The 14,244-nt window shown below is 35.1% G+C and overlaps 2 protein-coding genes across 8 annotated transcripts in view; one reads left to right on the top strand and one right to left on the bottom strand.

Annotated features, from left to right (window-relative positions):
- Positions 1-5,751, top strand: part of LOC106110313 (tachykinins-like) — a 40,449-nt gene extending 34,698 nt beyond the window's left edge. For both annotated transcript variants that reach the window (XM_013292081.1, XM_013292080.1), the window contains exons 2-3: positions 4,327-5,032; positions 5,301-5,751. In XM_013292081.1, the coding sequence (XP_013147535.1) occupies positions 4,336-5,032; positions 5,301-5,329 (726 nt within the window). In that variant the 5' untranslated portion in view covers positions 4,327-4,335 and the 3' untranslated portion in view covers positions 5,330-5,751. The remainder of the gene's footprint in view (positions 1-4,326; positions 5,033-5,300) is intronic.
- Positions 5,752-9,159: 3,408 nt separating this feature from the next.
- LOC106110335 (MAP7 domain-containing protein 2-like) overlaps positions 9,160-14,244 on the bottom strand; it is a 37,315-nt gene continuing 32,230 nt past the window's right edge. For all 6 annotated transcript variants that reach the window (XM_013292113.1, XM_013292115.1, XM_013292117.1 and 3 more), the window contains 6 exons: positions 13,988-14,126; positions 13,204-13,413; positions 12,376-12,661; positions 11,549-11,709; positions 10,788-10,871; positions 9,160-10,433 (listed from right to left, as the gene is read on the bottom strand). In XM_013292113.1, coding sequence (XP_013147567.1) covers positions 10,161-10,433; positions 10,788-10,871; positions 11,549-11,709; positions 12,376-12,661; positions 13,204-13,413; positions 13,988-14,126 — 1,153 coding nt within the window. In that variant the 3' untranslated portion in view covers positions 9,160-10,160. The remainder of the gene's footprint in view (positions 10,434-10,787; positions 10,872-11,548; positions 11,710-12,375; positions 12,662-13,203; positions 13,414-13,987; positions 14,127-14,244) is intronic.

Genomic DNA, 14,244 nt, shown 5'->3' with positions numbered 1-14,244 from the left:
GTAGCCTGCGTGTTCCAAACTAAACTCTACATATACGAGTATGCCAAATTTAATCGAGATCCGTTAAGTCGTTTAGGTGGTAAACTCTAACAAACATCTATCCATCTAAACTTTCGCATTAATATTAGAAAGAAGTAAGATAATACGTAAATATACTACATAACTTTATTTTCGTATTCAACAAGATAACAAAGACAGTAATCTTTGTTATTTAAAATTGTTGATTGTTGTTTTATAACAAGCTTCAAGAACAGCAGTTTGTGTGGATGCGTACGTGCGGCGACAAAAGTTAGACCGTGAGTTAATAACAATGCTACGTGATCGACAGAGGACAATTGTCAACGGTGTACAAAAGTTGAAATATGATTTTACACTGAGTTTTCACTGACGAAATATGTGAAGAAAAACATCTTAAAAAGATGACAATTTTGTTTTGTGTTTGGATGTATGGATGTTTTTATTTTATTTCCAAAAAGGCTTAGATTTTAGTACAGATCGCAGTCTGGAAGAACACATAGGTAACTTACCACGATTTTTTTAATTTGGGTCAACTATGTCGCTTACAATACTAACTGTTAATTAATTATTAAGGAATATGACTTTGTAAGATATTTCATAGCAGACGCTTTAACAGTGGTAGAGCCCGCTTTAACATCTTTGCACGAATTGGCCGGCTCGCCCGGTGCAATACCACGACCACACAGGAAACATGCGTGAAGTGGAAGCAATTCCGCGTTTTATCTGATGAGTGTGGTGCCGGAGGCCTAATTTTAGTCCCTTTCCTTTTCCACCCTTTTCTTAAGAGAAAAAGATGGGAAGGAAAAGTGGATTTGACGGTGGAGGAGACGCATAGGAAGGGTAAATGTCCTCTTTACGTGCGTCTCCTTCTTCGGATAAGGTAGGCAATGCATCTGCAATTGCGGATGTTTATGGGTAGCGGTCGCTTTCCATTTCGAAGGATTCAGGTGGGCGCTTGCTCGTTTGCAGACTTATATTATAAAAAAAAATTTAAAAAAAGACGCCACAATGTTTCTATGAGCGGGCGCACACTTTTAACTAAACTATCGCACAATTGTTTTGCGATTGTCGATTGTTTCGCCTTCAACTGTTTAGTTGCACAACTAAAAATCGAATAGTGTGCGCCTCCATATAAGTTCATAAGAATCAAAGCGAGACTAAACAGTGGTGCGATAGTGTAGTCAAAGGCAGTTATTTTAAAAATATTCCTTACATTTTTTAAGTCGCAGTATTGTCAGAAGAAAGAGCCTCACACTAATAGGATGCTTGTCAAGTTCCTTTAGATGTTTGCGTTGCGACTTAACTACTGAACTTCCCTAGTGTTTTATTATAAAGCAACTAAGTTAAGGAAGTTGAAGATACTTAATATTCTAGTCGTATTGAATCACGCAGGAAAAAATTTTGTTTATTTCAAACCGTATTCAAGTCCTATAGCATAACAAGAAGGACATTAGTTATGAGTGTACACCGATAGAGGTAGACCTAGAAAGAGATGGATGGATTGCGTGAAAGGTGACATTAAGAAGGGAGTGATGACTGAGATGACGGTTAATAGAGTTATGTGGAGGACGAAAAGCCGTCGCGTCTAAGGGAGTAGGATAAAGTAGGGGAGATGATGAACAATTCAACTCCTGAAACTACATTTAAGCTAAGTTAAGGGTGTTAAGAATAATAACAATTGCTTTAAAGATTTAAAAATGTAAATATTTTTAAGACTATATTAAAATAGACGAATTTATCGTCGGTGGCTCAGTGGTTTAAGCACTTGACTTGTAATCTACAGGTCTTGGGTTCGAATCCCGCCGCCATGTACTAATGTGATTTTGATTTTTCGAATTTTCATATGTACATAATTTACCCGACGTTCTTACGGTGAAGGAAAACATCGTGATACAATCTGCACATATCGGCGAAGAAATTCAAAGATATGTGTGAAGTCGACCAACCAAGTGGTTGACTATGGCCTAATCACCCTAATTTAGGGTAGGCTCCGAGCCCCTCGGTGGGGACATATAGTGAGCTGGTGATGGTAGACGAATTTACAAACGGTTACGTTAAAACAGATAAATAACGTTGATTTCCTATTTCAACTTGAAGCATGTTTAATAAAGTCTTCTCTCTCAATAAAGTAACCTTTGCATTTAGTATTTAAGTCACTTTAACGGTGATATGAAGTATACAAAACGCATTAAGTTAACAAACTTATGCACGCGGCACTCTGCAAGTTACAGAGTTGTAGATGGCGCTCGCGTCCATTTTAGCGCGACGTAACGAATGCAATATTTCGAGCGGCACTTAGCACGTAATGGACGCTCGGTTCACGACAAATATATTTACGGAAGCTCTGACTATAAATGCACGCGGTTTTATATAAACTTAGGGGATTTATGTACTGTTTAATCTTATTATCATACTAGCTGCTCCCGTGCGGCTTCATCCGCATGAAATTATGAAAATTTTATATTATTGTTTACGTTTGTCAAATTATCAACAGCAAATGTCAAAATGACATGACATGACAAACCTTGTCAATCTTGCTTCCTTGATGTTGGCAGCGACTTATCGTCTCTTTCCCACATTGGGTTTTTTTTCAAAATATTTACCCCCTGAGTTTAATGGCGTGAAAATAAATGGCCTAAAGCGTAACGTAAGTGTAAGGCTAATTATTAAAAAACGATTATTTAAAAATATGCTGTAATTGCTGACATCTTAGGCAACAAAGAAGTGTGTGTTTGCGCTTTATTACAATAGTATAGATGCTAAAGTTTGGTTATTTGTTAGAAAATATCTCTTAAACGGCTTAATGGATCTCAATGAAATTTAGCATAGATGTAGAGCATAGCATTCCACAGATGGTTATCGATTTACTATTGACTCCTTTAACGTTTATGATAGCGTTTTGGTTCGATTTCCTAAAATTAAAAAGTAATAATAAAGTGTTCGATAATTGAATTGTTAATTTTAAATTGGCTCATAAATACAACAGGTCTTATGAAGAAATCAACCGAAAAATTGTCGACAGCACTCGAAATTTGGTCAGGCTCCAAGTGTGAGAGAGACAGCTAAGCCGGTGTACATAAGATAGAGAGAGATAGATACTTAACGAGTGTTCTCGTATCCTCTTCAGGTTTGAGCGTTTTTAGGAAGCAGATAAATTAATGAGTTTGTTTACGGAATATTTGGATTACGAAATGCAAGAATTTTATCGCGATTGTTACTTTATGAACGACTCCGTCAGCGAATTTAAAAAATAATAAAAAGACACAGCCTATGTTTCTCACTGATGACGTAGCTTTTTGATAGTGAAAGAAGTATTGAAATCGGCATAGTACTTTTTGAGTTATTTCAATAAATACAAATAATATTATTATACGAGTAGTATCTATGTATAACTAATCTATATTAGGAATCATGAAATAGAAGTATATTTGTATTATGTCCACATTCCTTTGTTTTGATTGTGACGTCATTAAGAAATCAGTCCTATAATTAGGGCTTAACTCTAGCTTAGGCTGTCTAAGAGAACGATAATGAAATGAATAATAAATACACAGGTAATACTGCAAATTAGGCTACGACAACTAACAAACAGGGTAACTATATTCCACAGAAGCGCGTTTTAGTTTATTATTTAAAACAAATGACTTCCTCGGGCTAACCTTGAGGACGTCACGTGATCTAATGCCTTGTTCACACACTTCCAGTCCCTAGGGGTCAATGTTATTTTAAGTACATGCTTTAACTAGGTCTTGTCTTTAGTGTACGTAACTTAAGAGCGGCCGCACACCTTCGACTAAACTATCGCACAACGATTGTCGATTGTTACGCAGTCAATGCAACTGTTTAGTTGCACAACTAAAAATCGAGTATGCGCACCTCCATATAAGCTCCGTATGCGCTCGCTCTAAGTCTATTGTTACGTTGTGTTATGTGGTTTGGATATAATAATGTAATAATTAAAGATTATGTACTGGTATTGTTATACCTTAAAAGTGCGGTGTTTTTAAAATAATTATTGTAGTTTGCAGGCAAATTATTATTATTTCGAACGTTCAATTGTTTTTAATTATTAATCAAAGTTAGATTACACGTCAATTTAATGAATCGTAGTTTAAACCTTAATTCGACGGAGTTTTTTAAATTACTAAGACACTAAAGCCAAAATTTCACGTATTTTTTTCTAAGCTACTTAATGCAGTAGACTTTTTTTTCAAACAGTTAGTCACACTAGACACTATCGAATTAAAATTTAACAGAAGAATTCCAGTCGTCTCGCATCTTGAGAATAATTATTCCTCTTTGTTCCAGATACCAAAAATGATTCCTCCAAAGACCTGTCTGCTCTTCATCATCATCAACTTGTTCTGCGTGACCACAGCGCAGGATATGGACAAGCGCGTGCCTCAAGGTTTCCTCGGCATGCGCGGCAAGAAGTATCTCGATTCAGGAGAAAATGGAGAATTGTACAAACGGAAGCCTCAATTCTTCGTCGGTGTTAAAGGCAAGAAAAACGCTGATGATATTTACGACAAACGTGCTCGGTTGGGATTCTTCGGTATGCGAGGAAAGAAGGAATATCCCGAGTTGATGTTCCCGGACAGCTATCCTCAAAGAGCCGGCTCACTGTTCGGACAAATAGAATACGCAGCCAATGAGTTACCGATCAATCAGGAGCCACTCGATGATCTGATAACTGATTACATTCAAAAACTCCAAGGATCGAATCTGAGCCCAGAACATATCGATGATGGTATACCGAATGAATTTGAGATGACCAATGAAGTGGATAAACGAGCTAATCTACATCAGTTTTACGGCGTGCGAGGGAAGAAATCTATCCAGAATAAGAGACCGTACGATCTGTCGTTCCGCGGCAAGTTTATCGGTGTTCGCGGGAAGAAGGACGTCAAGAATGCCCAAGAAATTAAATTCCTGTTGGGGGAGAATGGCCCGTGGCCTAAAAGGAAGGCTCAGATGGGATTCTTTGGAATGCGGGGCAAAAAGTGGACTGATGGTAAGTATAGGTAGTAAGGATAGAATATCCACCGTTGAATATAGTTTATCAAACTATATATGTGTACTAGTTTTCGCCCGCGACTCCACCTACGTGGATTTAAAAGCAAAAATAAGTAGCCTATGTGTTTTTCCAGACTTTGCTCTATATATTTCAAATTTCATCGAGATCCGTTCAGCAGTTTAGGCTACAATTTCTAACAAACTTCTGTCCATTTAAACTTTCGCATTTATAAAATTAGTAATGTACAAAAATATTTTTGTTCCAGAATCGAGCGCAGAGGAGATACCGTACTAAACGCAATCCAATCCGAAAAGAGAATTTTTCCGTCTTGAAGACTTCATTTACTGACATATCCTACTCTTAAGAGCGTTTTGCCAATTTTAAATATAACCTTGAATTCGCACTGCTTTGATACATGTATTGAAACATGTTTTATACAAGTGTTAGGACAGTGGAAACTCAAGCGAGGCTTAATAGTTGTTTATACTAGTCAATATTGTAAGATGTTACCATGTAGTTAAATTATATGAGGAATTTTAGTTCAAAATTTTGTCTCTTAATCTCTTAACTTTTAGATTAGTGTTTAAAGTAGGTAGACAAGTACATGTAAAGTATAACGCATTTTTCTGTATTATTTAAACAAATAAAACAACTTTTGTTAAATTTTTACGTAATCAACTATTTGATAAGATTCGTGTCAAAGATGAAATTTTACAATAATTTTTTCCTATAATATGTTACAGTTTGTTTTTATTTTAACGTATTTATGCTACTTTTTAAGATTTCCTTTGTTTATTTTTAATTCATACACCAACATAGTTTCGTGGGTACATTTTGTAAGGGCTGGCAAAATGTTATCCATCTAACATAGAAATTGTAACAATACTATAAAATTTAATGTAATAATTATTTAATAAAGGCAAATGTCAATTTAAGGGAGTTTTATTTGAAACAAATCTCTTTTCACTTCATAAAGGCCCATTTACACAATGCGAATTTTTTGCCCGTAAATGGAACTTGACTGCACAAAACGTTTATAGCATCAATTTTGTTGTATGCAATGGGTATGACGCATCGCGTTAAAAGAACGAACTTGACCCCTTAAGACCTAGTTCTGTCAGTTTAAACTTAATCAATTCAACTCTTCAGTTAGAACTGAGCTTCTGTAATAGGAAAACAGCCTATGTTGGCATGTTTACTTGATAGTTTATATAATAGACTAGCTGTCGCCTGCGACTCCGTCCGCCTGTGCCTATGTGTTCTTCCAGACTACTCTCTACATCTATACCAAATTTCATCGAAATCCGTTCTGCCGTAGCCTAAGCTAGAAACTCTTAACAAACATCCATCTAAACATTCGCATTTATAATATTAATATGATATACACCCATTGGTTGAAATTCTACCAAAATTCAATTATTTTAAATCGTATAAATGCGAAAGTTTAGACGGATTGATGATTATTAGAGTTTGTGGCCTTAACGACTCAACGGATCTCGATGAAATTCGGCATAGATGTAGAAGATAGTCTGGAAGAACACATATCCTACTCACTTTGTAATTTTTTATTCCACGCATATGGAGTCGCGAGCGAATGCTAGTTTAATATAGCTTTACATATGTTTTCACATAAACTTATTTAATTTAATTTCTTTGAAAGAAGGGTACAAAGTTACGTTTCAGGTATTAATAATAATTAAAGAAAACATCCAAAATAAATTTCATATTTTTTATTAAAACTTTCTCCTTATAAATCCATCGATTGCTAACATAATATAGAATAGAACGTACATAGAAGCCATGTCTCAATGATATACATAAATACATACAATGCTCGTTGACAGCTAACAAACGCAGAACGCGCGGAACCGCGGCAACCATTATGTGACAGGACGCCATCTTGTTTCTATATCACAAAATGGCCGACAACCATAGCAAACGAATGCATACCAATAATTTTTGGTAATAAATGAAAACTTGAATCCTGTCTCATAAGTTCCGCAAGTCGTATAATTAAAATTATTCATTTAACAAAAACCTATCTCCAAAGGCCGTCGATGCTAAAACATGATTTACTAAAGGAAAACATTAAAAATGGATCAGTGAATATAAGAAAGTATATGCAAAGAAATTCATACCACAGTCCTTTCATATGTGCTTTGGAAAAAAGTACTAGAAAATCTATACAAGCAAAACGCTAAATAAAAACTTACGAGAGCAATTTAGGAATATTAATATATTGTCCGAAAATCGCACTAATATCGGACGGTTCAGTTATTTCTAAAAAAAAATTATCGCAAGACGAAACGTAAGTTAAATACTCAGATATTTTCCTAGTATTTGAATTGAAACCTAAAAAAAACATAAAAATGCTGCAAAACATACACAGCTGTTTAAAATGGCGCCATTTTGAAACTCAAAGAGACTTGATCAATTTATACAAGAAATAAAATTTTTAGGCAAATTAATTTTAATTTCACGAAATAAAAAAAACATTAAATATTCACAAAATACAAAACTGTCAAAAAATGACGCCATCTTGTAAACTCAAAAAATTTTAAAAAACGCAAAGCACATTTTATCCAGAGCAAGATTCCAAAGCGTTAACTACATTTTTAAATACATAAAGATTACTAAAAGGAGGCAACATTTTCGTTATTAAAAAAAAGAAAAAAAAAGAATAGATTACATAATTTCTTTCAAAGCTAACTACTTATATTACAAATTGTTTATGCATGTCGTTTTAAATAACTTACAATTAATTTTTTATTAATTAATATTATTATTGATTTGTTAAGCAAATGTTTTTATATCCATAGCCGGGTCTGACTGCGGGTGTCAAATGACGTCACAGTGCTATCGATGTCTCTTTTCTTCCATAGAGGATGTAAGAGACAACAACACGTCAATACGATCATAGTCGAAACCCACAGTTACTGTCGTACTCAGTTGTCAATAAAACAGTTCCTTAGTGAAGATTTTTCACACTAAGGATCCGTACAGAAAACCAGAGCCTTGACGAAAACAAAATTTTTATCGCAAATAAAATTGACCTCTATTCCATTGGCATAAGGTTTAATTTACTTAAATATTTTGCAAGTCTTTTATTAGATAAGTAAATTTCAACCTTATTCCATTCGCATAAAGTTCAATTTTATTATCACAAAAGTCTGCTCTATTCAACCGAGTATGGCAGAACTTTATCATATTATTCTATTGATAAATTACATTAAAAATCATAGAATGATATTAATAAAGCATTTTAAAATCCACTCCAAACTAAATCTTCATATTTCACGTTATATTTGGATGCATTGACGATATATTTTCACGATTTTAAAAGCATAGAACATAGCACGAAAATTTACCATCATTTGTCGCAAATTTTCGTGCTTTGTCGTATATTTTAGGCATATATTATGATTTTCAATTACTTTTTAACAGATACTAATAACAGTCGAATCTAAAAGAACAATCTAAGATATTTTAGTTAGGGAATGAATTTTTTATTTACTGGGTTTTGGTAACGATGTAATAATAATTTTAATTTACAAAAAAAAAACCAATAATAATGCAAATTATTCCCGTATTAAAAATTAATTAACAAATACTAATAATGCAATATTTGGACGAACTAAATATTAAATTTATTAATATATTTCAATAAAATTAATTACAAAAAATATTACATCGTTACCGAATTTCAATGTATTCAGATGATGATTTTATTTTAGGGATATGTTTTACAATTAAAAACTTCAACCTGTTTTATAGCGAATATATACCTCTCGCTCGCACTCACCAGCCTTCCCATATATCTGTCTCACGTTACAGCCATCTTTGATTTTAAGACGTATCTAAAACCGGTTTATTTATAAAAACATCACAATAAATAAAACTTACAATTTAAATGAAGCGCAGTCGTTTATACACAACCTATTAATGATTATTAAATGAAAAAAAAAATAAAAGAAAAATTCAATAATTCCCCAAAGACCATAGACAAAGTGTCATAGACTAAAATGCCTAAAAAACTGATAAAACAACTTCTGAAAAAAAAAAAAATTATAAAGGAATCATATAGCGGTTATAATATCCGACTAGAAGGACCATAATTTCTTTAATAATTTTGTCTGCAGTGAAATTTGTATTTACACATATCGTTGTCTCTAATTATTTAAAGAGAATTTTAAGGACAAATAACCTGACAGATGGATGGTGTTATGCAAAAGCTTTTTCAAACTGACGGAACTTTAGAAATAAACGCGGTGTAAAGTTAAACCTAGGAATAAACTTATACTCAGTTTATTCCTAAGTTTAAATTAATACCGCGTTTATATGTTAGTCTACGGTCTTTGAACAAATTTTATTCCACAAAGGCTTGTTTATTAGGCAATTAATTTTGTTTATAAGACCTTGTCTATTAGTCTGCGATTCCTAATTTTTTTACCTACAAAAATATTTTTTTTCATCGAAATTTAGTTTATGATATAAATCTGCGCAAAGCACACGCTTTCTGTCGTAAAATCGTGGATAAATGCATTAATCGATTAATTACATATTACATTAAAAACCCGCACAATGCATTTTTCACTCAAAACACATACAATTTCCCATACAATTGAATGAAATCTCCCGTCTCGTTCACTCGTGCTGTGAGTGAAAGAGAAGGCGCTATCCCGCAGGCGTGGCCGTTCCCAATGCATACATATTGGCTGTTTGGTCGTGTTATTTACAAAATAAATTAATACGCAACAAAATACAACCACACACAACCATTTTACGGTAAAATACTCTACAGTACTTCCCTTTTTCTCCATTTAACTTTGATTCATTACTAATAAATAATTTAAACACATTGAATTTTATAAAAACGTAGAAAATCCTACCAAAAATAATCAACTTCGAAATAAAAAAATAGCCAGCAGCTAATTTCTATCAATTTAAAAAATGTCAATTTTAGAATCATTTAGAATTCATTGTCAATACGAAAAAAAAAACAGCAATAATCAAAAGCCGACCTTCTCCCTTAGAGCATTAAGTTCATAATCGCTTGGACTCCGACTCGTCCAGCCAATATATACGCTATGAAAACCATTCAATATTGAACCTTATGTCGCATACATTAGATTGCATTTTGCAACGTCAGCGGGTGTCCGTGCGTCGCGCTGTGGCCGTTGTGCGTGGTGAAGTCGTCGTCCAACAGCTTGGGCATATCGGCCAACTTGATCTGTCCAACTTGTGCGGGTTGGTCGTGTTCGGCCAACGTGCGCTCGTTCTGTATGAAGTTGGCCGATATGTGGCCAATGTGTTGGTTGCCGTTGTTGGCAGCTAACGTCGGCGTGTTGTCGTTCTGTTTGGTTACGGTCGTCGACTGCGTTTCGGAGGTGTCCTTGTTCTGCAATTTTAATTAATACTATTATAATTAAGGTAGTTTAAGAAAATACAACAATAAAATCGATTTCTTGTTCAGATGAATGGCCATAAACTGAGCATAAAAAAAGCCTAAACTGCTCAACCGATTTCGATGAAATTTGACATAGATGTAGAGGATAGTCTGGAAGAACATATAGGCAACTTTTGCTTTTTTTTTAAATTCCACGCGGACAGAGTCGTGGGCGAAAATTAGTTAATTACATATTACAGTTTTAAATTATAAAGTTGTTTGTTGTTGTCAAATATTGACAATAGCTGAGATTATGAAATGAACTGTAGGTAGATTGAATTTTTAAAATAAGTTATGTATATTTACATCAGTTGTGTCGGACAGTCCCAGCAGGTCGACAGTGACGTTGCCGTTGTTGACGCCGTGCGCGCTCTGCGAGGAGCCTTCTTGCTGCAAATGAAACACAGTTAAAAGTAATTCGTAACGTGGAATATCAGGCTCGAAGGACCACATTTATTAGCATTTTAAAGACAAAATCGATCTTTGAATACCCTTCATCATCATCTATTATCATCTATCATCCTTGAATATCAATCGATCGTTGAATAATCCTTTCTTTTAATAAGCCTCTAATACGATACGAAATACGACGAAAGATACAAAAACTAAACGCCAAATAAAGCAGTAAAATAAAGACATTCTTAAGCAATAGCAAAGGTCTTAGTTGTCAATAAGAATTTTGAAATTTGCAGATGGATGTTTTACAAAATGTAAACAATAAAACAAATTATTAGTACTATCTGTCAGCTATTGGCCAAATAATGGAACGAATCCTAAATACTTCGCTTTTAAAGCGCCGCTTACAAACTAGTATACATCAAATTGAAAGGAATTTAAGCATGGCCTTATTTAGGACACTTACTAATATTATAAATGCGAAAGTTTAGATAGATGTATGTTTGTTTGTCTGTAGCCTAAATGGCTGAACGGATCTTGATCAAATTTAGCGACATAGAGGATAGTGTGGAAGAACACATAGGCTACTCACTTTTTTTATTTCGCGCAGACGGAGTCGAGGGTATTAAGTATTTATCGTTTCAGTATTCTGCTGACGATCTGTCAGTTACCTGCGTGGGTGCGAGCTGCAGCAGGTCGTGGGTGTACACTGTGTTACCGTTGTCGGGCACCAGCACAGACACGCCCTGCGCCACGGGCACGTGCTCCTCCCGGCTGCGGGGCACGTGCTCCGGCGGAGGCACCGCGATGTTCACGTGCACGTGTCCTTCACCTAGTGTCCAACAAAATATTACTAGAGGACGCGTAGGTATTTAGTGTCTGGAATATTTAATATGCTCTACAAGAAAATTTACAGAAAAGGTACCAAAAAAATTTAAAACATAAAATTTTAGACATTCTAAAGTTTGTTTTTTTTTTTGGTTGTTCGGTTTGTTTGTTATGTGAGAGAAATTGTTTTTACAAATAATTTATTACATTTAAGCAAGTATAGTGTACCAATAAATTAAGGGTTTAATCTTACACCAATAAACTGTTTTGGCAGTTTAGCGAAGTTATTTATATGAAGCTTAATTTTATGTACTTATTAAAAAATAAAAAGTGGCAGTTTAATGATATATGTCCCTACTGAAGTGCTCGGAGTGTCCAAGTTAGATGTAAATCGATTTCACCTCATATTTTTGAATTATTTCAGAGATAACTTTCCTTCACCGTTACAACGTATGCCCTTTGACGAAACTGTCGCACAACTGTTGTGCAACTGTTGTGCGATTGTCGATTATTTTACAGTCAATTCAACTGTTTAGTTGCATAACTAAATCGAGTAGAATACGCACCTCTATATAAGCTCATAGGAATCAAAGCCAGACTAATCAGCTGTGCAATATTTTAGTCAAATATTACTTCATCAATACAAATAAATATCACATAAAGTACTTACTTTGCTGCGTAATTACATCTGGAACTTGTGAGGTTTGTTCAGGTTCTAACACAGGTTTGTTTTCAGTGACAGTGCTGTCTTGTAATATTTCACTTGACTGGGAAACTTCACTGGCTTCTGTGGTGATTTCACTGACTTGCGTAGTGACTTGCTCACTGATTTGTTCACTGACTTGTGTGTTGACTTGCTCGCTTGCTTGTGTGTTTGCTTGTTCTCCGGTGTGTTCGTTGTTGGCTGGTGTATGTTGTGCTTTGCTCTCTTGCTGTTTCTTTTCTTCCTCTGCTTGCTGTAAAATTATAAATACAGTTAAAAACAACGGAGAATAAATTATCCAATATTCTCCAGTCTTCTTTCTGTTTTGATAACTTTTACGTAAAAAATGCGAAACAATGAAGCAATTTTAAAAATAACTGATTACGACGCATGAAACATAAACATATGCAACGTAAATATATTTATTCCTAGTTATTTTCAAATTTGCACAAAAATTAGTATTTATCAATGTAATAAAAAAAAAAAATAAAAAAAAACGTGTAAATTGCACAACTGTGACTAACAAGTCTTAAAAACCATTTATTTTTCACATAGATTAAAAATATGAAACGCTTTTGTGCGTTGTATATGTATGTATACGCATACCGACCCGCAGTGGGCTAGTGTGGTTGAATATGGCCTAGCCACTCCCAACTTAGGGCAGGCTCCGAGCCTCTCGGTGGCGACGTATAGTAAGCTTACTTCACCAGCTGGTGATGGTGATGATGATGATGATGATAATGACGCGTTCATCACTCACTTTCGCCGCTAACAATACGCACGTGTACCACGTACCTTACGTAGACGTGTGCGTGCCATGATAGCTTCGACACGCTGCTTCCTGGCGAGGCGCTCCTTCTCCTCGCGCTCCGCCTCCTCGCGGCGCAGGCGCTCGGCGGCGCTGGCGGCGCGCCGCTTCTCCTCCTCCTCGCGCAGCCGCGCCTCGCGCTCCGCCTCCGCGCGCGCGCGCCGCTCCGCCTCCTGCCGCTCCAGCTCCTGCTGCACCTGCAAGTACACGTTGTCTTAAGCGCCATTACCTTAAATGTTCAGGAGAGCCATTTAAAGTCTTCATTTTTAGAAAAAAAAACATAAACGCAAACCCTGAAAATAATTTTTCAGAAAAGATTTTCAGACCGGTTCTAGATTTAAATTACTATCTGCATACTTCATTATTTATTTCAGATTTAAAATTCTGAATATACGAGTCAATATCGCGTAAAATGGCGGTTCAAACATATATCCTTTCACCAGTCGATATTATAATAAAACAATCCTTCTTTTACTTCACTAGATTTTTTCCCCACGATTTTATCGTTACATGCATATAAGTACATTTCTATATTCGAAAAATGTTTTAAAATATATTTTTATACTATTAGATTTAATATATTACTCAATCGTAAATCATTTGGGACTTGAATTATTGGATTTTGATTGGACTTTCACTAGAGGTAGCTGACAGATCTGGGTATATATTTTTTTAATTCTGAGAAAGTATCAGGCATCCGTTAATCATACTAATATAAGAAATTTGAGGTTATACCAAACGAAACTTTTCATTTAACATAGTATAACTCACTTCTATAGCCTTCCGCAGTTTTTCTTCTTCAACACGTCGCTGCAGCGCGGCCAGCTCGCGCGCCTCCTCCTCTTCCCGCCGCTGTCTCTCCTCTTCCAGTCGCTGTCTCTCCGCTTCCTCCTCCGCCTCGCGCTGGAGACTGAAATTTCAAAGTACAATGTTAAATTAAGTACTGGTTTACCCTCTTTTATTAGTTGTCACCTGTGATTTTAACCACATAGATTTAAAAAACTAAATTAATTGCGTTCTTTCATACT

This window comes from Papilio polytes, unplaced genomic scaffold, assembly GCF_000836215.1.
Source record: "Papilio polytes unplaced genomic scaffold, Ppol_1.0 DF820678.1, whole genome shotgun sequence".
Lineage (NCBI taxonomy): Eukaryota > Metazoa > Arthropoda > Insecta > Lepidoptera > Papilionidae > Papilio > Papilio polytes.
The sequence above is the reverse complement of the archived record's forward strand: the minus strand, read 5'-3'. Positions and strand labels throughout refer to the sequence as shown.